This window comes from Selaginella moellendorffii, unplaced genomic scaffold, assembly GCF_000143415.4.
Source record: "Selaginella moellendorffii unplaced genomic scaffold, v1.0 SELMOscaffold_62, whole genome shotgun sequence".
NCBI lineage: Eukaryota > Viridiplantae > Streptophyta > Lycopodiopsida > Selaginellales > Selaginellaceae > Selaginella > Selaginella moellendorffii.
This window is the reverse complement of record NW_003314323.1, coordinates 411213-435085: the sequence shown is the minus strand read 5'-3', so window position 1 is coordinate 435085 and position 23873 is coordinate 411213. Positions and strand designations below refer to the sequence as shown.

The 23873-nt window shown below is 45.1% G+C and overlaps 10 protein-coding genes across 10 annotated transcripts; 2 read left to right on the top strand and 8 right to left on the bottom strand.

Moving 5' to 3' along the window:
* Positions 1-1068: 1068 nt before the first annotated feature.
* Positions 1069-2060, bottom strand: LOC9644418 (N,O-diacetylmuramidase). The gene has a single exon (XM_002984338.2). It carries the CDS (start codon positions 2055-2057, stop codon positions 1224-1226), a length of 834 nt encoding a protein of 277 aa, XP_002984384.2. The 5' UTR covers positions 2058-2060; the 3' UTR covers positions 1069-1223.
* Positions 2061-2643: 583 nt separating this feature from the next.
* LOC112351459 (pentatricopeptide repeat-containing protein At4g02750-like) lies at positions 2644-4873 on the bottom strand. Its single transcript, XM_024689405.1, has 2 exons — positions 4792-4873; positions 2644-4708 (listed from the first exon to the last, which is right to left on the bottom strand). The coding sequence occupies exon 2, from the start codon at positions 4691-4693 to the stop codon at positions 3167-3169; it is 1527 nt and encodes a 508-aa protein (XP_024545173.1). The 5' UTR covers positions 4694-4708; positions 4792-4873; the 3' UTR covers positions 2644-3166.
* A 3377-nt stretch (positions 4874-8250) lies between these two features.
* LOC9644232 lies at positions 8251-9261 on the top strand. The gene is made up of 4 exons (XM_002984447.2): positions 8251-8528; positions 8671-8718; positions 8771-8910; positions 8969-9261. The coding sequence occupies exons 1-4, from the start codon at positions 8306-8308 to the stop codon at positions 9200-9202; spliced, it is 645 nt and encodes a 214-aa protein (XP_002984493.2). The 5' UTR covers positions 8251-8305; the 3' UTR covers positions 9203-9261.
* On the bottom strand, positions 8597-11035 carry LOC9644231 (serine/arginine-rich splicing factor SR45a). The gene is made up of 8 exons (XM_002984337.2): positions 10872-11035; positions 10786-10808; positions 10665-10733; positions 10509-10608; positions 10297-10446; positions 9679-9733; positions 9374-9610; positions 8597-9315 (listed from the first exon to the last, which is right to left on the bottom strand). Exons 1-7 carry the CDS (start codon positions 10872-10874, stop codon positions 9384-9386), a joined length of 627 nt encoding a protein of 208 aa, XP_002984383.2. The 5' UTR covers positions 10875-11035; the 3' UTR covers positions 8597-9315; positions 9374-9383.
* Positions 10966-12537, bottom strand: LOC9644230 (protein SEH1). Its single transcript, XM_024689573.1, has 8 exons — positions 12351-12537; positions 12093-12204; positions 11923-12020; positions 11789-11866; positions 11571-11726; positions 11417-11526; positions 11245-11362; positions 10966-11186 (listed from the first exon to the last, which is right to left on the bottom strand). The coding sequence occupies exons 1-8, from the start codon at positions 12504-12506 to the stop codon at positions 11061-11063; spliced, it is 954 nt and encodes a 317-aa protein (XP_024545341.1). The 5' UTR covers positions 12507-12537; the 3' UTR covers positions 10966-11060.
* Positions 12538-12623: 86 nt separating this feature from the next.
* On the bottom strand, positions 12624-14439 carry LOC9644229 (GDSL esterase/lipase At2g23540). The gene is made up of 5 exons (XM_002984335.2): positions 13792-14439; positions 13606-13733; positions 13304-13546; positions 12997-13252; positions 12624-12933 (listed from the first exon to the last, which is right to left on the bottom strand). Exons 1-5 carry the CDS (start codon positions 14030-14032, stop codon positions 12710-12712), a joined length of 1092 nt encoding a protein of 363 aa, XP_002984381.1. The 5' UTR covers positions 14033-14439; the 3' UTR covers positions 12624-12709.
* Positions 14440-14540: 101 nt separating this feature from the next.
* LOC9644416 (ubiquinol oxidase 2, mitochondrial) lies at positions 14541-16079 on the bottom strand. The gene is made up of 4 exons (XM_002984334.2): positions 15657-16079; positions 15458-15586; positions 14906-15394; positions 14541-14848 (listed from the first exon to the last, which is right to left on the bottom strand). Exons 1-4 carry the CDS (start codon positions 15984-15986, stop codon positions 14789-14791), a joined length of 1008 nt encoding a protein of 335 aa, XP_002984380.1. The 5' UTR covers positions 15987-16079; the 3' UTR covers positions 14541-14788.
* An 88-nt stretch (positions 16080-16167) lies between these two features.
* LOC9644228 lies at positions 16168-18303 on the top strand. The gene is made up of 12 exons (XM_002984446.2): positions 16168-16623; positions 16682-16727; positions 16776-16897; positions 16946-17089; positions 17175-17254; positions 17317-17355; positions 17418-17460; positions 17509-17613; positions 17670-17742; positions 17803-17905; positions 17961-18045; positions 18097-18303. The coding sequence occupies exons 1-12, from the start codon at positions 16213-16215 to the stop codon at positions 18184-18186; spliced, it is 1341 nt and encodes a 446-aa protein (XP_002984492.2). The 5' UTR covers positions 16168-16212; the 3' UTR covers positions 18187-18303.
* An 840-nt stretch (positions 18304-19143) lies between these two features.
* LOC9644415 (allene oxide synthase) lies at positions 19144-21619 on the bottom strand. The gene is made up of 4 exons (XM_002984333.2): positions 21565-21619; positions 21233-21325; positions 20934-21061; positions 19144-20598 (listed from the first exon to the last, which is right to left on the bottom strand). Exons 1-4 carry the CDS (start codon positions 21617-21619, stop codon positions 19144-19146), a joined length of 1731 nt encoding a protein of 576 aa, XP_002984379.2.
* Positions 21620-21751: 132 nt separating this feature from the next.
* Positions 21752-23836, bottom strand: LOC112351494 (pentatricopeptide repeat-containing protein At4g02750-like). Its single transcript, XM_024689483.1, has one exon. It carries the CDS (start codon positions 23834-23836, stop codon positions 21782-21784), a length of 2055 nt encoding a protein of 684 aa, XP_024545251.1. The 3' UTR covers positions 21752-21781.
* Between the last annotated feature and the right edge of the window lie 37 nt (positions 23837-23873).

Here is a 23873-nt window from a genome sequence, read left to right as displayed (position 1 = left end):
GATCTTGATCTCCTGGGGTCCGATTGTTGCTAGTGCCCACGAGCCAGTTTGTGCTGCCGAAAGTCGGGTAACAGTTGGGATTTTACCGAGGGATATAGAGCAGAAGATTAATCAGACAAGTGGCACGGAGATGCGCGAAGATACCCAATTATGTCCGAGGGATTTGGATGCGGGCATAAGGGATTGCCAAGTTGATGTCTCGTTCGTCGCCATTGACGAAGCGCTTGGCCACAATCGCACGCTGGGGTGGTACGGATCATGGGCATGTGCGGGCCAAAGGGAAGTACGGACCTCGGATCCCGCAGCAAACTAGATCGCTCATCTCGAAGCCAACAAGAAAACCATGGAATCAATCGAGAAAAATGAAGAAAACCATGGAATCAATAGCTGAGTTCCAGGATGAGATCTCTCAGAGCCGAATTATAGTCCAGTGCAAGCTTGTTGGGACTCAGAACACAGCTCCCATCTCTCCGGAGATTGAGCGTGAGCTGATATGGGATGCAGCCGATGGGTCCAACTCCCGCGACAATGATCTTGCGAGCGCCCGCGTTGTAAAGCGTCTGGAAAGCAGCAACTTTTAGATGGTCACGAGAACGTTGCATGGACTTAACTGTGAGTTGCTGCCGGAAAAAATGGATTTTACGAGGTAGTGGCGGGCAGCGTCCTCGCGAGCATGGATTTGAGCTCGTGCATGGTGTTTTGGAAGTGGAGAAGTTGCTTTGGTATTTTGTGAAAAGCGTCCACAAACACTTTAAGACGGATCGGGCCGAGAACTCCTCCTTCGTCGAGATTGTCCAGCCCAAAGGCCACCGCTCCAACACTCTTCTCCCCATTGTCCCGCATTTCCATGGGCGATGGAAATGCGGCGACGAAAACGGCCCCTTGGTAGATCATAAAATCCATCCATGGGTGGAACCACTGGTTGTCGTGAAGCTCCACCGCCAAATGGAATCACCTTCTCAATCTTTAGTAGATGGTTTTGCACTGCTAGAGAGTCACCAAACAAGCAGTAAGGTGGAAACAGTCTCTTTGTTTTCCTTTTGTTGCACATCCATCTTTACACTGGCATGGTATTAAAATAAGGCCTTATTTCTTTACGAGGGTATCTATATACAAAATGCGGAAGTGCAACGGGATACAACCCTCCAGATCACAACGCGTCCCTGTTCGCCCTGCGTCTGCGCGAGGTAATCATCCTAGCTGGGCACTTCAATCCAACATTATCAGCCTTTGGCAAGCTTCTGCAGTTGAGAGTAAGGCCCATTAAACACGTTCTGATCGCCAGGAAACGTTCCCGAGTCGGCATACTGCCAAAACGTATACACTTTCCAGTTGTAAGGATAAGTGGTCACCCTGGGACAATAACAAGCGAGCCAAAATGGGCAGACACTGCTAAAGTCCCCATAAGTCCCTACGCATGTGTTATACCAGTCCGCAGTGCTGTAAATCACTGGATAAACTCCAGTTCCTTTCCTGTAAGTGTTCACAAAGTCCTGGATCCACTTCCCCAACTCTTGCTTCCTAAGGTTGTAACATTTTTGCGCTGGAGTACAAGAGCTTCCACAAGATGGATTGTACTCAATATCCAAAGCTCCAGGAAGTGTTCGCCCATCGGAAGACCACCGACCTCCGTTTTTGAGGAAGTACGTCGCCTGAGTAGCACCATTCGATATGTCCGGACGGCCAAAGTGATATGCTCCACGGATGAAACCTGTGCGGTAAGAACCAACATACTGCTGTGAAAAATATGGGTTTGTGTATCCCGTTCCTTCGGTGGCCTTGATGTATGCGAACCTTGCACCATTGTTGTAGGCAGTCCGCCAGTTAACATTACCTTGGTGGCTACTTACATCCATGCCTGGAACTCCAGCTCTAGTTTGAAGGAGAGTGCGACCTGCTGTCAAGTCATGACAATCGTGAGTGTACATGTAATCTGAAGTGTTGAGTGAGAATGATTGAGCTGGGATCGAGAGAAAAGATAAAAGGAGAAACGGAAATATCGAGCAATGAAACGCCATAGCTTGAACTTGGAGCTTAATCCTTATAGCTTTCCGCATAGCTTGCAGTCTTCAAGCGACGCTGTTTTAAAGATCTTGCAGCTTAATCTTGATTACATTGTAGCGCTGACTTGATTTCTGTTTTGAAATGCCATTTCCGGATATAAATCAAATATAAATTAGTGTTGTCCAAATCCAAAAGTCTAATACATTGCGTGCACTTAAGCCTCAAGAGTACTTGCAGCACATGCTATGCTTCCAACAAACATCATGGGTTGATAACTTCAAGCCTTCTCTCACACCTTATATTTTACGAGAGTATACACTTACAAAAGGCTTGAAGTTGTCAAAGCTCTACAAATCCAACTAGTGATGTTTGGAAGCTGTCATAACATGTATTATAATAATCTTGAGGAGGTAATGTAAAGTAAAATGGTGAAATGGTGAGGAGGTAATAATACATTGCATGCCAAGATTACTTGTAATAGATTTTACATTTACCTCTGAGGTAAGTTATCAACGCTCTGCAAATCCAACCTGTGATATTTGTGCTACCATAGCTTCCAACAAGGACCAAAGGGATAGGAATCATTCATTGCATCCATGTAAATAGGATTTTATGCTTTTTAGTTGGGCACTATATATATATATATATATAAAACTGGGTGAATGTAAAGTAAAATGGTGAAATTTTTCACCTTACCTCAGAGGTAAATGTAAGGACCACTAAGTTTACCTTACACTTACCTTATACATATGATTTGTCTTCAGTCCACTTGTGCCAACTATGAAGCATGGGCTACATGGATGCAATGCACAACTCACTCTTGGTCCCTCTAGCTATGGCAGCTTCCAACAGGCTCTGGGACGAGAGTGGCGAGTGTTCTTGTCGATCTTGTCAACATGAGAATACTTGTACCGTCTCAAAATCATGATTTTCCCTTGTCGACAGCGAACAACATTGTTCCACTTGACCCTTAGGTTGAAGTGTTTACCACTGTATTCTTCTTCCGAGGTGGTGCGAATTAGAACAATAGTGGCGCTGGCTGTAGCGCCTCGTGTGGGCCGCGGTTTTGAATTTTAGGAGGCAAGAAATTTTGCAGCCCTCAAGAACCCAGGCTGAACTCTTGCGAGACATTTACAGTCCTGCCTAGTTGCATGCGAACGCTCTATTTTGATCGTTCGTTCTTCCTCAGAGTGAAGATGTTGGCCAGTGTCACAAACGCTCCTGCGTTGGCGTAGTCTAGTTTAACCACGCTCTCCAAAATCCGGCTCCCTCTTTCCAAATCCTTGTGGTATTTACAAGCTCCAAGTAGCGTAGTCCATGCTAGAGCATCAGGAACGAACGGCATGGCTTTGACGAGCTCCTCCGCGTCCTCCAAACGCCCCGATCGCCCCAGCACGTCTACCATGCAGCAATAGTGTTGCAGGGTGGAGCTATGGTGGAAATCCAAGCTCGCAGAAGCAAACCAGCTCCGACACAGGCTAACTTGGCCCGTGCGGCTGCACGCCGTGAGAACCAGAACCACGCAAGTCGGATCGGGCATGTCGATGACAAGGCTCGCGGAATGGAAGGCCTGGAGGAGAGCTTCCATGGAGGATTTGCCGTCCTGCGCATATCCGGCAAGCAGTGCGCTCCAGGAGAAGATGGTCAGGCTCGGGAGCCTCGAGAAGAAGATCTCCGCGGTCCCGGCATGCCCGTTTTGAGCGTACGCAGCTAGCATGGCGTCCCAGGACGAGGAGTTTCTCTCGTCCATGGTGTCGAAGGCGAGCTTGGCACGCGAGAGCTGCTTGTTCTGCGAGAAGCCCGCGATCATGGTGTTTAAGGATATCACGTCCCATTCGGGCATGGTGTGGAAGACTTGCTGGGCTTCGTCGATATGCCCTTCCAGGGCATACGCCGCCACCATCGACGTCGAGGAGATGATGCTTCTCGCCGGCATTGTCTCGAACACTCTCTTTGCTTCTTCCAGCTTTCCGTGCTGCACGAGAGCGTCGAGCATCGTGTTCCAGGACACCAAGTTGTGCTGTGGCATGTCAAATTCAAGAGTTCTCCTGGCCTCCGAGATTTGGCCGTTTTGAGCGTAGGCGGAGAGCATCGCATTCCAGCAGACTAGATTTTTCTGTGGCATGGAGTGGAAGATCCTTCTTGCCTCGCTCACGATTCCATTCTCGGAGAATATGGCCAGCATCGCGGTTGAGCACACGACATCCATCTCTGGAACCTCCTCAAACACTCTCTTTGCTTGCTCAAGATGCCCACCCTGGGCATACGCCTGAAGAACAGCAGTCGAGGAGACTAGAGTTCTTTCGGGCATAGCATCGTAGAATGCGGTAGCTTCCTCAAGATGGTTTCGGACGATGTAGGCAGTGAGCATCGCATTGGACGAGACAACATCGCGCTGGGGCATCCGATCAAAGAAGAGCTTTGATCTCTCAAGAAGCCCACTCTGGGCATACGCCGAGAGGATAGAATTCAGGGAGAGCTGGTCCCATTCCGGCATGGTGCAGAAGAGAAGAGCTGCCTCTTGGGGCCTCCGATCGCGAGCCAGCGATCCGAGCAGCGAATTCCAGCACATGAGACGCCGATGGGGCATCTGGTCCAGCAATCCCTGCGCCTGGCGGAGCAATCCATTCCTGGAGCAGGCGTGGAGCATGAGCTCCCACGAGAACAAATCCCTGCCGCCGCTGCCCATCGCCTCGAAGATGTCCTGCGCGGCACCCACGGCGCCGCATTTCCCAAACATTTCAATCAGCTTGTTCGAGAGATAGACATCAGTGGCGAGCGCGCTACCTGGAATACCCGCGTGGATCTCCCGTGCCATCGCCAGGCCCTTGCAATTCTCGATGAGCTCCAGGCATTTCCCCCTCTCCATTTCTCATCCTCACGTAGGTATATTCGGTGCACTAAAACGTTTCGAAAGTCTTATCCCGCCAAACCATATATCGACTGGTACCATTCCTCCGCCTCCTCGTCCCCAGCTACAAAGATTCCCAATCGTGGACGACGTGGTAGCTCTCAAACAATCTCTACAAAGGTCAAACAATGGCGTCCAGATTCGACTCATTCATTTAAATGAGCTTGAGTAGGTCCCTTGTTGCTTTGAAGCCTGAGACTAACCAGGGACTTGGGAGGCAATGTAGGAATTGTCAGAGATTCTGAAGCCTGGAAAGCTCTCAATGTATGGGTGGTCTTAAAGCATAGTGACTGTAAGTACATTTTGGAGCTTTGGAAGATACTGACAAGATCTCGACCTGCCCAAGCTTGTTATTCACAAGCAACCCGCAACAAAGTTGGGAGTTTATAAGTGGAAAAAGAGGAAGATGCCAACCCTAAAATTTGCTAGAAATCTCTATATTTTAATTCCAAACAATTTTAGAAATTAGCTGAAGAGTCTGTTTAATTGTTTTAGACAAGGAGCATTCTTTCAGAGGAAAGATGTTGATTAAAATTATGTTTGACACCTAGTTTCCTAATCTCTCTTAAAAAAGGCTAGATTTTCTCTGATAAATTAAATAAATTTATTTAGAAAAATCAAATTACTTTATAATAATTTGATGATATTACATGAGCTATAATTATTTAGCATCTAGCTGTATTTCTAAGCATTTAGCAAAAGTAATATTGCACATAGACAAGGTAAATAAATAAATATTTTAAATTTTAAGTTGTATAATTAGAAATTAAAGTCTAAAGTATATTTCTCAAGAAATATAATTAACACCTAACTGACATTAAATGAAACTTTTCACTTAAAACTAAAAAATAATCTTAATTTTTTATCAAGAATTACAATATAAAAATTAACATCAAAGTTATTCAGGGGAACAAAACTATAAAAAGTGTAACTTTATATATGGTGCAATAAAAAACACTAAGTTAATTTTACATAAAATAATAAAAAAACACTTTCATAAAATAAAAACACATTAAAAAATATTAAATGTTGAAAAAATAAAAATCCATAATATCAAAATCAAATAACATATTGTGAAGGTTGAACACTTATTAATTAGTTCATTAATATCTAAAGCAGACTATACAGGTAAACTATAGTTTAAATATATAAAAATATATAACTATATAAAATATATAATAAACCATTATAATTACATATTTATAAGTATTTCACTTGTTAGTGTATTAACCTTTATTGATTTATCCTCACATTCTTTTATTCATTCTATTTTTCTAAAGATTCATTTTTTCTTTCTAATTATGTATTTTGTTACATATGAAATATGAAAAAACTTTACATATTTATTAATAAGTTAAGTTTAAGATTTTCTAGACTATTTTAACATTCAAATATTTATAAATAAAAGGAACTGAATATTAAAGATGTCTCAAAAGAAGTATATCAAGAAAATATATTAGAAATTCCAGCTAAGGGACATCAATTTAATGATAATAAAAATTGAGTATTTTAACAAAGATATAGCAAGTGATATGAGATATAAACTCATTTAATTTTTAAACTTTTAATTTTATAAATTTTTATTTTTAAGGAAATAATATTAATGTTTCTGGGTAATTTCAAAACTTGATAAAATCAATAATTTAAAATAGTTATTTTAAATTAAAAATTTTAAAAACTATATCTATGTCTTTTTAAAAATATTGAAAACCATACTCAAAATCTAAATTATTATTTATTCATAATATATACATATTTTAATTAATTAAATTTTAATAAATCTAAGTAAGTTGTTTTCAATGATGTATATACCACAAATAAAATGTAAAAGACAATAGTCTCATTTATCATTAAATAGTTTAGGAAATATTTTTTTGTGATATATTATAATATTTATAATTTTCTTAGTCTAATATATAAAAGTATTGATTATAAAATATTTACAAATATTTATATCATTTATAATTTTTAATTAATATGTCATTATAGTTTTATTGTATTGATTAGCACAACTGTAATAAAATATATTTAATTTACTTGTATGAAATATTTATTAGTTCAAGTTTCAAGTTATTTTAAACTTTAGAAATAATGAAGTGTCAAGAATTAGAATTTAAAATGTATTGATTTATATTTTAATTTAACATTAAATTTATTATATTTTTGAATTCATTATTAAAATATTTTTTTTCATTTTTTTTATTTTGTAATCATTTGAATTTTTTATTACCCATCAAGTGTATTATATCAAATATGTATAAATATCTGAAAATTAATTGCTTGTCATAAATTTTATATATAATTAAGTGAAGAGAATCATGATAATTTAGAAAATGATTGTTTTATTAAATTAGTATCTTTCTTTCTTTGTACTTGGGATTGACATTTAGATAATATAGATGCAATTTTATAAATGTATATCTAGAAAGAAAGTAATGTGAAATGTGAATATTTTATTTATCATAATTTGTCTAAACATCCTTCTTACGTAATAATCATTAATCATGGTTTTCAAAATAGTATAAAACCTGGTTATTATGAAATTGAGTACAATAATGTGAATAAAGCATGTTAAAAATTAAATATCAAGTCAATACATAAGAACTTCAAAGAATCTTCATTAAATCACACGAAACAGTAAACATACATATACTATTTAACAATCTCCACTCCATTCCAATTCAAGGTAAACATAACAAGCATAAATGAATACTAACTTCAATAGTTTCTTTGTAAAGTCTTTATTTTCCACATGCAAATCAAATGCACAAAAAGAAATTGTGTTATTAAAATTCCAAAGCAAAACTGTAGGAATACAAACCACCAGGTCAGGATATATGCAAACATTAGCATAACCAGGATCAAGTCCCAGATGAACCTGATGTGATGCCAGGCATTTGAGTTTGTGAACAGGCTTAAATTTGCTTATTTGAGACAGCTTTTACCAAAGATCCTTCATTCTTCCTGAGAGTAGGCACAAACGTTCCTGTGTTGGTGTAGTCTAGTTTAACTAAACTCCATAATCTAGCTTCCTCTTTCCAAGTCGCTGCTATGGTGGAAATCCGACGCATAATCCGGAGTGCAGAGATGGTCAGCCTCAAGAAGCAGCTCTCCAGGGGGCCAGAGCGTTAGCATCGAGGAGTTTCTCCTCTCCATAGTGTCAGAGACGAGCTTGGTGCGCGAGGGCTGCTGGTTCTGCAGGATCATGGCGTGGAAGACTTATTGGGCTTCGTCGAAATGTCTGTCCTTAGAGACGGTGCATGATTCTCGCCTAATAAAAAGTTTCGAAAATCTTATCCCGCCAAACCAAAATGGCATATTCCCGCTCCACCTCGGACGGTTAAGCCAGGAGCAGCCCTAAAAACTCGGATCGGGTTAAAGGGGAAAAGAATGTGCATCATCATCCAATCGATTGCTCCCATGGCTTCCTCCAAGCAGCAGCATTCCTCCCCCTCCTCGTCCCCAGCTAAAGCCCGCGGGCAGCAGCACCGCCCACAAAGATTCCCAGCCGTGGACGACATGGTAGCTCTCGACAATCTCTACAAAAGCATGAATTCGAAGCTCGAGGCCGTCGAGGTGCAAGCTGCCGAGTACCGACTGAATCCACTCACAGGTTCGCTTGCTCGCCTCGTTCATTCGCTTCCAACATTCTCACAACGCCGAAAAAAACTGCCCAAAACAAGCAAAAAAATGCATTTTTTCCTCTTTTCCATCCGTTTGATCCTTGCTTGGCAAAATATTTCACTTTGAAACAGCCGAAGTGCTCACCAAGAAGCCCACCCAAGTCACGTCGTCGAGGAAAGGTATCTTCCATCGCTGGCTTCCTCGAGAAACATTTACCATACGAGACTGCAGTGACCAAACAGGAGTTTGAGGAGGCGCAAAAGTTTCTCGGCGCGTGCTTCCCAATCCAGGACCTCGACATGCCACCACCGGAGAAGTACGAAGTCCCCATGACCGCGTCGCAAGAGTATGGCTGGTGCTCGCAACCTCTGGTACGAAAGATCTGGATCCATCCCTTCACTCTCTTCGTGTGTTCTTCCGCCGATTCAGGTGAAACCCAAGAAGCTCTTCAATTACTCGCGTGAATCCTGCGAGATCACCCAGTTCGCGGCGGCCTACTTCGAGTGCGTGAAAACCACGCCTTACTCCAAGCGAGGATTCGCCCCGCGATACAAGCTCAAGCAGCAACAAGCGGAGGCCTCGGCTGCCACTGTCCCGGACAAAGCTTCAGTGCCACCACCGGTTAGTAGCAACCAAACAGCGGCACTTACAGCACCTCCTTGAGGAGAAAAACTCGACCACCACCATTTGGTAATGTAAAAATGTCCTTTTTCTTTTGAGTACAAACTTGAGAGTGTGGGATGAGAGTAGCAGTGTCCAGGTAAATGAAGAGAAGCCTGTTCCAGAGCGTCAGTCAGTTGGATTTTGAATGGAATAGAGAATGTCACAGCAAACCTTGTGGTGGTCAGCGTCGGTACATGTGGTAAGGCGAGCGAGAGCGTTCCCTGCGGTAGTAGTAAGGCGAACGGGATCGCTCCCTGCGGTAGCTCCGGCCGTGTGGAGATCTGTCGCGGCTATCACCCCTGTATGGAGAGTAGCGGGGTGATCTACGGGAGTAGTCCCTGTAGTCCCTGTCTCGGTCTCTCTCGCGATGTCGTGGACCGTAACCTGGTGGCCGAGATCTTGGAGGAGCTGTGATGAAACCAGAAGAAACATTAGAACCAAATCGTTCTTTTCTGAAAAAAGAATGAGAAACTTGCCTCGGACACCCAGGTATTCTCCAGGTGTAGGAGTTCGTGGTCTCTTGCGCCTAGCCTGCATCAAAGAAAGCAATCAGTACCAAATGGAAAATGTAAAAGCTGATGGCAAAGCGCTTCCTGTAGGTAATGCAAAAAACTCAAGTCAGAGAAAAGAACCTCAAAGACTTCCAGTGGAGCATGATTTGAAAGGGAGGGTCACTGGTTTCTAACGCTCGGATTTTTGATAACTGCTGCACTGACCGCATCTCATCAAAGTTCGCACAGCTCGCAACTGGGAATGCTGCTAAGGTGGGGCTTCTGAATTGAGATTTGGAGCAGACTTTTTTTTTGGTGTTTGAAGCAGACTGGTTGGATCAGGAGAGACTGATTGATGCTTGATGTTTTTCTGGAGAAGGCAAAGACCGATGAAGCAGAGCCCAGCGCACAGCTCGCTCATTTGTCTGAAGTCAAAGTGGCTGCTTGAAAAAGAGCCGCCCGAGAAGTAAAAAACTGAAAAATCTGGATGACCAGCAACCAGATTAGCATCGTTTGCTCTAGCTGCAGCACTCCATGCGTAGCAAAGAATCGAAAAAACAAAAAGAAGAAACTTGTATAGGAAGACTTAGAGAGGATACTTACCTTCTCTATCGTGATTATACGGCCCTCGAGCGTGGAGCGATTCATATAGTTGATGCAGCGCTCCGCATCCTCCGTACTGGCCATTGTCACAAATCCAAACCCTCTGGACTCCTTGGTCCTCGGATCCACCACGATCCGACACTCCAGGACCTGTAGAACAAGGTTTAAGCCAAGAACAGCAAAGAACAAACCCAAACTTTAAGGAGGAATACCTTCCCCTCTCGCGAGAGATGCTCCAAGAGCTGCTTCTCCGCGACCCGCGTCGAGAGGCCAGTGACATAGAGGTTATTTCCCGGATTGTCAGGATCCTCCCTGGAAAAACCGACTCTTTGAGCTCGAAATCTCCACCAAAAACAGCAAGAACATACTTGAGAGGTGATTTTAGCGGTGGAGGGCTCCGTGATGGACCTCGCCTCGGCGATGGGGACTGCGAATATCTGGAAATCGCAGCAATGAGCACACCTAAAGGCCGTCAGAGCAAACATTTACCTGCTGCGCCTGCGATCGTCCCCCTAGACAAGAGCAAAACGAGATCATAAACCCTAGAAACTCGATTCGAGACACACTCCACTCACCATTGCCGTCGTCGCCTCCGCCGTCTCTCCCCGACCAGGCCAAGGGCTTGCTTTGCTCTCACTTCATAATGGGCGTCAGGCCGACAAAATGAGAGGATCCAACGACCCAGATTGCCCGTGAATTATGGAACGGAATACACGTCTCATCCTGGCCGTTGGTTCCAGAATCTTGTCCGAGGACGAGCCTTATCAAGCTCTTAGTGAAGCTTGCTGCCTCCACGCTCCATCTAAACCAGCTTGCCACAGCCTCACGGTTCCATCCGAGGAAGACGATGCCAATGTCATGCCGCTCATGTCCCAATCGATTTGCCACACCTGAAATAAATAGATTTTTCTTGGAAAAAAACACTTTTTTAAAGCTTTGGATGCTCACCTCTGCGCTATGCTCTAGCTCTGCGATTCTCTGCACGGAAACCCCCTGCTTTCCACCGATTTCCAAGTCCCAGATTGAGACAGTGCTTCCGGAAGCCACTGCTATCAACTCATTCGGCCTGGAGCGGACGTACATCAGAAATGACAAGGATAGAAAGCTTGTAGCTAGTTACCTTCCGAGATTTGGAGCCCACGATATGGAGCTTACTCCAACGCCGTCGTCCGCATTTGAGAGCTGGGCAATTGGATACCAGCGTCTATGCTCTTCAGCGAATTCCCAGATCTGTGAAAGTACCAAAGCTTGAGAACTATCTTGCAGTGTTATACCTTCGTTGTGGAGAATCCTGAGACGTCTGTGGAGTAGCCAAGTGCGAAAAGTGGCTGCTGGATGGAACCAGCCGGAGGCTTCCATGAGATGGAAGCTCCAGAGCAGGAGCACTTCCCAGTCTTCTCAGTCACATCTGTTGCGTTCGAAACCACCGCCTGTATTTTATCCGAAACTTAGAGAGAAAAGAAAAGAAAGAAAAATCAAGAACTTGGCCTACCTGAAGCTGCCACTTTGAAAGATCAATGCAGTCCGAGGTTTCGTAAATCCTGGCATAACCATCAGCACAAGCTGTAACCTGTGTCAAAACTAATCAGAAAAGAAAACTAAAAGGACTTCCAATAGCTTACGTACCAGTTTCAAGCCGCCGAGACAATTTCCAAACTTTAGATCCAGACAGTAGCTGTTTTCAGCTAGCTGAGCACACTGCCTCCACTTGGGCTTGCCATTCTCTTCAGAAAAGGTAGGGAAAAACAAGGAACTATTGTCAGAATGCTGCGCTCGAGGCAAAGAAAAGGTCGTACCATTGATTTCTTCCCAGACGCAAACCGAACCATCTGTAGAGCAAGAAGCAACAATGTCGCCGAACTCCATCGGTCCCCAGCAAAGTTTCACGATAGAGGAACCTTCATGAGCCTAGACACACGCGTATCTGTGAAGAAGTATCCTGGAAAAAACTTCTTCCCGACGAACGAGCAACACTAGAAACTAAAGAAAAGGAAAGATTTCCATCTCATACAAGCAAGAAATCCTACGTAGAGCATCGAAAGAAGCGCACTCACCTTCCATTTGAAATCCAACGACAATGCAGGCGATCCATTCCCAAATCCCTTGCTCCACACCTCGGCGCCGCCATCGGTGAACCCCACAGCCATTCTTTCACCGCTGTAGTTCCAGGACGTAACGGCAGCGCCAGAATCGAGCTCCGCCATCGCCATCGCGCACAAAACCTTAAACCCTAGATTCGAACACACGACGTCGAGCGGCGCTAAACGAAACTTTAAATTTTAAAACGCAGAGACTCCTGGAGAATAAAAATAGGAGCTTTGAAGGAATAGATAAATGGGAGGAGCTGGATTGCATTGAAGGATCAGTGAGTGGAGATATGAAAAAAAATGGAATGGATGGATCGATCAATCAATCACATTTCAATGAGCTGCCTCACGTTGCGCGGGAAAATGTCTCGCTCGTCGCCATCGACGAAGCGCTTGGCCACAATCGCATTGGCGGCATCGCTGGGGTGGTACGCATCCCAGAAGAAGGATTTCGATCTCTCGTTGCACACGGGCACGTTTGGGCCACAGGGAAGAACCCCCTTGTACGGCCCTCCAATCCCGCAGCAAGCTAGATCGCACGTCTCGAAGCCTTTAAATCGAGAAACGAATGAGAAAAACTATGGAATGAATCGAGAAAAGAATGAGAATTTACCGTAGTTTTTCTTGTTGGTGATGATATCCCAGACAACGTCGTAAGCGTTTGCATAGGAGAACATCGATCCGGGGAGTTTGGAGTTGAGTTCCAGGATGAGATCTCTCAGGGCCGTGTTGTAGTTCAGTGCAAGCTTGTTGGCACTCGGAACGCAACTCCCATCTCTCCGGAGATTGAGCGTGAGCTGATATGGGATGCAGCCGATGGGTCCAACTCCCGCGACAATGATCTTGCGAGCACCCGAGTTGTAAAGCGTCTGGAAAGCAGCAACTTTTAGATGATCACGAGAACTTTGCATGGACTTAACTGTGAGTTGCTGCCGGAAGTTCGTGATGAGCTTGTCCTGGAAGGCGCGCGGCGTGAGGAAAGAGTCCCCGGTGAGAGGAACGGGCAAGAGATAATTGTTGAGGTAGTCATTGGCGCCGATGGTGACGGAAAAAATGGATTTTGCGAGGTACTGGCGGGCAGCGTCCTCGCCGAGCATGGATTTGAGCTCGCGCGTGGTGTTTTGGAAGTAGAGAAGTTGCTTTGACAGCGACAATCTCCCAATCTGAGACCACAAGAGCATTGAAATAAGTGAGGGAGGAACAAAAACTTGAAAACACTCACGAAGATCCGTCCGGTCTCGTCCACGATTCCTCCACCACCGGACGCATAGTTCACCCCCCTTAAGATCGCTGCGCCGTGCGTTGTGGGTGCTAGATACGGTGGAGCGTATGGAATTCCAAAACTCTCGCCTGGCAAACACACGAATCAATCAGAAAGAGGCAGAAAAAATCCATTTTTTCTCGGTACCGATGATGTCCGGGATGGTTCTTCCATTGCAGAATCGCCCAGTGGGCCGTCCGCCGGGAAAGTCGACGCCATTAGCCGGCTGGTCGGCCTTGGACAGCGAAAAGATATAGTTGTTGTTGCCACCATCCACCAGCGAGTCCCCAAAAACAAATGACGCTGGAGCTTGGCATTGAGCGGTGATGGAGAGGAAGAGCAGCCAAAGCCCAAGAACAAGAGCACCGCGGAGAGGAAATCCGCCCATGGATCCGAGAGTTAACTTCTCGCAGTCGCAGGGACTCGATCGAAAACCTGTTCTTCGCTCGAGCTAGCTAGGAAGAACAATGTATGTTTCTGGTTTAGCTCTGCTCTTCTCTCCGAGATGCGCGCCACAAAACGCCACAGACTTTCTTCTAAGCTCTTTCTCGCTAGTGGAAGAACCCAGCCAAAATGCGAGAGAAAAAAAGCGAGAATCTTTCGAGTACCACCACCCCACTGTATAGTCTGGTACTACCTTTTTTCCGGCCAAAAACCTCCCTTGAGATTTCACTTAAGTCGCAGAGTGCCCCTCTGTTTGATCCTGTTCTTGAGCCCCCCTCGACGATCAATCTAATTTAAGAGCGCCAGGACAAGATCACAAGAGCCACCACTGTGGCCGAGCCGAACAAGAACTGAGCTTTCAGATGAATCACGGACACCCTTCCGTCGTGACCAGACTGTGATCAGGCCACTCAAGTCGCGAGCTCTTGAATCTTCGTGACCTCTGGTTTTTCTTGCCACATGAAAAGCCTTCTTATTGATTGCAAAGATTTGTCGACGTCGCAGAGGGATTTATTTTGTTTTGACCCTCGACGCGAATCGACTGTTCTTGGCTTTCACGTAGTTTAACGAAAGAGAAAGCTGCTGCTATAAGTAAGACATAGATTTGCCACCTGTTAGAAAGGCAGCATGTATGTATTTACCTCCTCTTTTTTATTGTAAACTCTTCGTATTCCTTCTGCATGCTTGCTCAGGGATCTTATCAGTGGTAGCTCAAAGGAGCAGCGGCCGAGCGCAGTTCCTTGCCAGCCTTGTGAATATCCTGCACAAAGAGACTTCACGTTACCAAGAAAAAAGCAAAGAGGAGAACAAAACTTACAGCTGCAAAGTGATTTACGTCTCGGTGGTGCGCCTCATCAGCTCGGACAACTTCCACAACGTCACGCATCTTTGCATCCTTTGGAAGGCGCCAGTAGTCAATCGCGATGGCGGGAGCGGGAACGTTGGGGATGGTTCCCTTGTCGATCTCCTTGAGGTACTGCGTGTAGGAATGGATCGCTTCTTCTTCCAGGTAGCCCACTATCCTGTGTGCCAATCGAGGGAAAAGCACGTAGCACAGGAAGTAGGCATTGAAGAACACCCCCTGGACCGTAAACACCAACGCCCGCTCGTACCACTTGGGCTGGACAACCTCCATGAAAGTCATGAGATGCATCCGCTCGTTCTCGGCCTCCTCGAGCAGAGCTTTGATCCATCCCCCACTGTGCTCGAATCGGCGCAAGGATTTGCAGTGCAAGAGCATGCCACCCACCATCCCGGGAACTCCAGCCACAGTCTCCAGCATCATAGCCCGGCATCCGTACCTCCTCTTTGGATTCAAAGATCAAACCATCAACTAAGAGAAAAAAAAAATTTCGCCATGCGAGCATACCTGGAAGAAGATATCGGTTGGAATACGCAGCGTCTTAACAGTCCAGTACGCAAGCTTATCGACCACCGACACGGGATTGTGGTGCTTCTTGAGATCGATGGTCAAATCTGGAGCATACGCTTCGGTCGGCTGCGAGAGAAGCCGAAAATCTCGGTGAGAAGCAAGAAATTTCCAAAAAGACGAATGCGATCGCGCTTACCCTGAAGGAATTCCACGGCCATGGCTTGCCTTGCTCGTCGACGAGCTTCTTGGGGAGGATTCCCCAGTAGTCGGAGACCACCACGTCCTTCTTCTCATCTTTCTTTTCCGGCGGCTGCTCCTGGAATTGGAGATCGGCCTCGGCCTCCTCGCTTTTCACCGCTGCTGCGACAGATCCGTAATCCCTAGCGCCACCTCCAAGATCGAACAACTGAAAAACCCTGCCTGGGAGAACAGCGGCGATCTTCGATGAAGCGAGCGGCGCCGCCGCGGATGGAGTAGAGATCCGCCGCACTACCAGCCTAAGGATTCCACCTCTGGCGCTTTGCATTCTCGCGATGGATCGATCGATGGAAATTCACGGAATATGACCAAGTGGTTTTGAAGAGGACCCAGCCGTTGATGTAAAAAGGGCTTCCTTGGTGCCAAAGAAAAAGATATTCTCTAGAGCCCTAGAATCAACGGCTGAGATGAAGCCACCCGTCGTGCTCCTAGTGGTTCTAAGGTATCAGAGCTCTAGAGTACTCGTTATTCTTCTCGTCTTTGTTTCTGGGAAAATGGCGCTGTGTAGCTGCGCCGCCAGCACTGATCCAAGCTCCAGCGATCGAAAATTCTTGCATTCTCCAGCTCGGCGATCAAGGCGCCTCGATTCCAGCTTCTTTAGCGCTCGCGTAAGTTTCCGTCGGCTTGCTTGCCCTGGTTCTACCAAAATCCGCAACGATAGGGCTCAATTGCTGCTTGTGAGGGCTCAAGGAAGCGTTGGGAATGATTCGCCGTCTTCCATTGCGCAATCCAGCCGCGAGCTCAGGTTGGAGGCGATCGAGGAGCATCTATCTATCACGCACTCGCACAAGCCAAAGAGAATTGCTTTCAACTATGGCTTCCAAGCAAAGTTCCTTCGCCAAGGTCCCAGTGTTCCTGGGAGTTTTTTCAGGCTCGCATTCGAGAACTTTGGTCGAGAATGGAAGGTTTATATCCGTTGTCCATTGTTTCCTCCTCCTTCACACGTTGGTTCTATACTTCCAGGCGCTGAGACGAAGCTATCTGTTTGGAGAGTTTGAAATCTCAGAAGGTGGTAGCTAAATCTTAGCTTCCGGTTGTTCTAACGATGCCTTTTCAGACTCCAAACCACTTGGTGTTGGTGCTGCTTACTTGGGACGTGGATTTGTTCTCTTTTTCAGAGGATTCGACAAGATACTCCAACTTTACGATGGATTGCCAGTGCTGAAAGAAGAGCTCCTGGTAAGTGAGCGTGAGAGTGCTTGCTAGAGCTCATTGTATTTCATGCAGGAGCTTGACACGGAGCAAGAGGATCTCAGAAAAGCTCTCGCGAAGCTAACACTGAACAGAGACGCCGTCTGGGAGAGGGAGCGCAATCGACCGCCTGTTGAGGCTCCCTGGTGGATTCTTGGTCCGTATTACGCTCTTTGTTGGGTATGCATGCTTCCGAGCTTGTAGTCTTCGCAGTTTTTCTCTGGTACGATTACATTTGATTTCTAATCTTATTTCGTGATTGCAGATGCTAGATGTAATCTTTGAGGGCAGGCCAATTCAACGCTTCTGGTTTCTGGAAACCGTAGCAAGAATGCCTTACTTTTCGTATCCTTGAGTTAAAGGCTTTTGTTTCGAAGGCCGAGAATCCTTGACTTCGAACTTTACAGATATATTTCTATGCTGCATTTGTACGAAACTCTTGGCTGGTTAGTATTCGCGAGCTTGCGTTATTCCGCTGGCGACTTGATCTTCTTCACTATTTTTGTAGGTGGCGTGTAGGTGCGGATGTAAGGAAAGTCCATTTTGCAGAGGTACATTTTTTCAGTTTCTCTTCTATTCTACTTACGATGGTTTGCCAGGAATGGAATGAAATGCACCATCTAAAAATCATGGAATCTCTTGGAGGAGATTTGCTATGGGGAGATCGATTCTTCGGGCAGCATGCAGCATTCTTTTATTACTGGGTATGTTTATTTTGGCTCACAAGCAAGACTAATCGATATCTGTCATCTAAATGCAGATTCTGAACTTCATGTTTTTCGTCTCGCCCAAAGTCGCCTACAATTTCTCAGAGCTAATAGAAATGCATGCAGGTATGAAATGATCAATCTTCCACGGATTCTATCAATTTATGTGTTTCATCGAACAAACAGTGGACACTTACGGCCAATTTTTCGACGAGAATGAGGAACTCCTCAAACAACTCCCTCCATCGCCAGAAGCTGTGGCATACTACGAGAACGAAGACTTATATATGTAAGTAAAAAATGCAGGCGTCTTTTAGTATAGGAATCTGATCTTTGCATTGCAGGTTCGATGAATTCCAAACAAGCCGAGCTCCTGAAAGCAGAAGACCAAAGGTGGATAGCCTTTATGATGTGTTCGTAGCAATTAAGGTAAGTTTGGTAGCTTACGCTGTAGAAATGCTGATGGATCATGTTGTGTAGGGCGATGAGTTTGAGCATGTCAAAACCATGGCTGCCTGCCAGCGAGCTGAGACGGTTGCCAGTCCTCACAAAATCAAGAAACAAGCTTGAAGAATGGTACTAGATATTCTTTTTCTTTTCAACAGTTAAAAACTTTCAAGTCAAATATTTTTAAGTTAGGTAGGCTTTAAGAATATTCTAATTTTATGAGTTCAAATTTTTTAGTGATTCAATTCAATCCATGCTTGGCAAGTGCAAAGCACTTGTTGTGACTTTTTTTATGGTTTTCTTGGCTGTAGATTGATGGGCAAATTCAAAGATTAATCCTTCCCATGAGAGACTTTGAGGTGAGATCGGGCAATGGAGACACAAAACAATTGAAGGTGGCACTTTGGAGGAGATTGTGGCTGGGATCTGGGTGCTTGATCTTCGGCACATGTAAAGGGATCTCGCCCAAGGGTGTTGTTGAGATTGCGCCAAGAGTTCTAGAAAGGCGGTGGTAGTAGAGGCTACTGAGTGAGATCAACACAATTGCCTTTGACGCCCACCTGTCTATTCCTTGGTGCCGCATGGTGACAAACCAATTGTAGAATTCATATATGGCGCTAGTGTTTAAAAGACCATGCAAACATGGCGATGCTTTGAAAAAAATTATGTCTAAATTATTTTGTGAGTCACATATGTGTTTAAACAATTCAAATAGACATATGTTTTGATTGATTTAGCTTGCAGTATAATTTAGTTTATGCTACGCCACGCACACCTAGGATGATTGCCATATAATAGTTATAGTTTCCCTCTTACCATCTTTTATTATAATTTCTAATTCAAGAATAATGCATCTAAACTACAAGCTATATTTAGAAATCTACTCATTAAATATTGATATTATACAATAAAATTATTCAAATAATCCTGCAGTGTTTGGTATGGCTGATGTCTATCCGAAGCATTTGTCTAGACTTCTGCCAGGTGTTGAGTGCTCTGAAGGTGATTGATAAGTTGTTTATTGAACCAACGTGCTGTCAGGCTTCATATTTCACTGGCCAGGATATCGATTGAGCACGTTTATGAAGAAATTTGTGTACGCTTCTTCAACGATTTGAAAGCCACCTTGAGACTTGTTGTATCAATCGTAGAATCGTCAGTGATCTCGAAAGCATCATACTTCAAAAACATTTCAGCTACAAACTGACTGGTGAGCATCACAGCGTAATCTTTAGCAGGACACTGCTTATCATTTTCACCAGGTGTTTGATCCTGCCTTCCATTCGACCAGACCAGCTGCGGAAACAAAGCCTCTCCTTGTTTCCCCATAAACCTCTCAGGATTGAACCGCTGCGGATCCTCAAACACCTTAGGATCCCTCAAAACATAGTACCAATGAGCACCAAGAAGCTCGCCTTTCCCAACTTTGTACAAAGCATCGTGGCTTTCGACGACTATATCTTCTCTGGCACGAGCATAGACAAAAAATGTGGATGGCATCAACCTGAAAGCCTCTAAAACTGTTGATTTGAGCAGAGGCATGCCTGATAGTGCTTTCACATTGAAACCACCGCCTCCCTGTTCACTGATAGCCGAACGTACCTCGTTTGCAAGTCTAGCTTGAAATTCAGGACCCATTTTGGCGATGTAGTAGACCATAACTGGAATTTTCTTCATCAGCCCCACTCTTGCGTTCACTCCAAAGCAGAAAACCAGCTGGTGCACAGCCTCTTCTCTGTCCAGGCCATACTTGCTCTCCGCCAGATCTAAAGCTTCGGTTGCATAATTCCTGAAGAACTTGCACAGAGCAGCGTACTTAGACTTCACCAACATCGAAGGCAGAGAGAACGAGTGGTAAGTCAGCTCTTCCACAAAGTGCGGAAGCACGCCAACAACGGTTCCTGCAAACTGCACGAAAGACCATGTCTGGAATGTTGAGTGTGGATCACTTCCAATGATGGAAGCTGGATCCTGATGCCCAGTGATGCTCTTCAGAAGAACATTCACCACCATGCTACCACTCGAGTCTCCAACCTCGGCTTTTCCAGACTTCGCCACGGCCAACTCCCATGTGGCAGATGTTTCAGCGAAAGCCTTGCTATACTCGGTCACCATACTTGAGAACTTCATGTGCAGTAGCTCGATGAGCAGGCGCTTGTACAAAGTATGCTTCTCTTCGGTGGTGTCCAGATATGGCAGAGCGCGATAGCCACCCGTGAATGCAACACTCGGCATTGCAGTTCCGAAGAAGGTGTCGCTCTTGTCCACTTTGCTGTTGTCGAGCATCACCTGGAAACTTTTGTGATCCAGTAAAGCTACACCTCTGGGATTCTGATAACCTGGAGGCCCCGGAGCAAAGTTCGTCCTGAATACTGTGCTCTTGTATTTCTCAATCCGCCTCTTGAAAAATTCAACATCCCCTTGGAACCAATACAATTCGAGCCTATCTCTCATTGCTCCGAAGAAAGGAAGCCCATATCCACCAGGAACTGCCTTGACTGACCCAGAAATTTTTGCTTCTTCGTTCTCCATTCTCTACTCTCGCACCATCACACAGTCTCAGAGTAACGAAGATAAATAGCTAGCAGAAACATTCTTGCTGCTGATCTCCCATCATAGTCATGCTTAGCCAGAAGCAAGTCGTCTTTCCATTAGGACCACACCAATTAAAAAACCCAGCTGTTAATATGTCATGTCGAAGACAACCGAGCACTGTCACGTGTAACATGATATTCTGTCCATAGCTAAATAGGACAAGATCCCTGAAATATTTTTATGATTTCTAGATGCTTTGACAGGGATGCAGTTTGATGGTGCTTTGGAAAAAATTTCTGCAAGTTCTGTAGTAATTGAATCCTAGCCATACGTACCTCCGCAACAACCTCCAGTTCTGGTTTTTGCAAAGCTGCTTGAGCCATCTTCAGAAAATCCGGCTGTTGCTGCCTTTCGAAAAGAGTCGGAGTTGTCGGACACTTTTCTAAAAAAATGCCACTAAACGCTGTACACAAAGGTAAGTGGTTTTCCTCATAATTACAATTTGGAGTTGAAACAAATGCACTGTTCGCTACCAAAAGCTCGAGGTAGTAAAAGAATCGAAGGTATTGCCTGCGTTTTCATTTCCGAATCGGTGAGTCTTGACGAGACTGTCAAGACAGACAAAGAAACGAACCTCCATTGGTGCCAAAAGGAAGAGGCCACGAACAACCACCACCGAGACCACTGGCTCCAACGAGGCCAGAAGCCGCAAAATCCCTCCTTGCAACTAGAAACATTAGTGATACTCGTTAAGTTCCACAGCTCTACCTCGCAATGTTGAAGGCTCCACCCATGTATCCCAAATATGTGCTGATACACGATACAAATTGGTCCGGTTGGCTATGCAGCAGCCATGACAGGCGTTGCGTGGGTGCAATCGAATAGACAATCTGACAACCAGTATGAAGGATCTGTGCCAAGACTGTTGCTGTTCTTCACCAAATCTATGCAGCATTTATGATTTACCAGCCACAAGCTTTGCCAAATGGACACCAAAAGCGCAGTTGTGCTTAACTGCCATGCATCAGTTACTTCTTCAAAGCCGGCTGAACAAAATGAACTTACAATTGTGAAAGGGAAATTTGAGATAGAGCCAGCCACCATATGTTTACTTTATTCAATAATATTTACTACTCAAATAAAAAACTCTTTTAAAGTCTTTGTTGGTGGGTTTAAATATTAGTTATTGTAACGAGAAAATATTTGACATCAACACAAATGACCCAGATGCCTTTGTATTCAGTGCTGCTGCTTTATTGTAAGCCCTACGACCAACCTCAAAACCTTGATTATGGTTGCAACAAGCCGAGATTAAACACATCCAATCTGAAACTTCAGCAACAAAAGGCATGCTAAGAATCAAACTCTCGGCTACTTCCAAATACCCAGCTCTTGCCACCAAGTCAATAACACAACCATACTGCTGCTTAGTCGGATTCTCTATACCATAATCAAATCCCATGGATAAAAATATCAAGAGCCCTGTTTTGAGATCTCCTGCATGGTTGCAACCCAGGAGAACTGATGTGAAGGAGACTAGATCTGCCTCTACAGCTTCAAGTGCCATGGATCCAAAACACTTGATTGTCTCAGAAAAGCGCCCATTGTGTGTGTTCATTGCAAGCATTGTGCTCCAAGACACAAGATCCCATTCTGGCATTGTTTCAAAAAACGTCCTCGCCAAATCCACCTGTTGACCCTGGCTATAGGCCGCTAACATGATGTTGAACGAGACAATTGATTTCTCGGGCATGAGGTCAAACAAGAACTTTGTTTCCTCCAAATCCCCATTTTCACAATACACATCAAGGATGGAATTCCAGGAAACCAAGTCTCTCTCTGGCATTGAGTCAAACAAAGTTTTTGCATCGTTGATATAACCAGCTTTGCAAAAGGCTGATAGCATCGAATTCCGTAGCACAAGGTTCGATGATGATGTTTTATCAAAGAGAGACTTGCACTCTTCAAGATGTCCGTTTCGGGCATAAGCAGTGACCATAGCATTCACACAAACAAAGTCAACGTTTTTCATGGAGAGAAACAACTTCTCGCACTTTGAAAGATTCCCGTTAAGTGAATATGCTGAGAGCATAGCTGTCCACGAAAAAAGGTCGTGAAAAGGCATATTGTTAAAGACATCTTCTACCAAGGCAAGATGCCGTAGCTGAGAATATGCCGTTAATACTATTGTCCACGTCGCCATATCGCGCTCGGGCATAGAATCAAATAAGAGTCTAACACGATGAGGATACCCGAGCTGGGAATATGCTTCGAGTACCGCATTGCACGAGGGAAGGTGGTGCTCTGGCATTGCATCGAATATTCTACTTGATCCTACGTAGTCTCCAGCTTTTGTGGAAGCGCAAAGAAGGGAGTTCCAAGAGACGATGTTTGAGACGGGCATGGAGTTAAGAAAAGCGCTAGCCTTACCGAAATCCCCATTGTTGGCCAATGCCGCGAGCATTGTAGTCCATGACATTATATTCATCTCCGGCATTGAGCTATGAAAAAAGTCCTGTGTTCTTGCAATACTTTGTGATTTCGCTACAGCTCCGAGCATCGAGTTCCATGACCTGATGTCCCGGCATGGCAGCAGTCTTAGAAAAATCTCCTCGGCATCAGCAAATTCCCCCTTGTGAGCAGCAGCCGTGAGGATCGAGTTCCAGGCGGCCAGGCTCCGATCGGGCATGGAGTTGAAGATATCTCTAGCTTCATCGAAAGATCCCAGCTTCGTGTACGCGTTGAGAAGCGTGATCCACGAAACCATGTTGGTCTTCTGCATGGAATCAAAGAACAACTTAACACCCTCCAGATGCCCCGACGCGGCATACGCAGTAAGCATCGCGTTCCACGACGCGATGCTTCTGTGTGGCATCTGATCGAAGATCCACCGCGCATCGTCGAGCTTGCCATCGCTTGAGTAGGCCGATAGCATCGTCGTCCACGAAACTAGATCCTTGTGTGGCATTGCCGAGAAGAAGGTCTCGGACTCCTCGAGTCTCCCATTCTGGGCATACGCCGCTAGCATCAGATTCCATGAGAAGGAGTCCTTGGCCTCGATCGAGTGGAAGATCTTCAAAGCCTGATCGATGTCGCCGCATCGGCCGTACCGCTGGACCAGGAGATTGGCCAGGTATGTGCCAGAAGTAGGGCTCTTTCTCTGTACGGACTGGACGATGTCCCGGGCTCGCGGGAGTGGCTCGCATCTGATGAGCCGCTCCACGGCGGCAAAATCCATGCTTTTTAAATTTCAAAATCGGGGATATTCCCGGGCA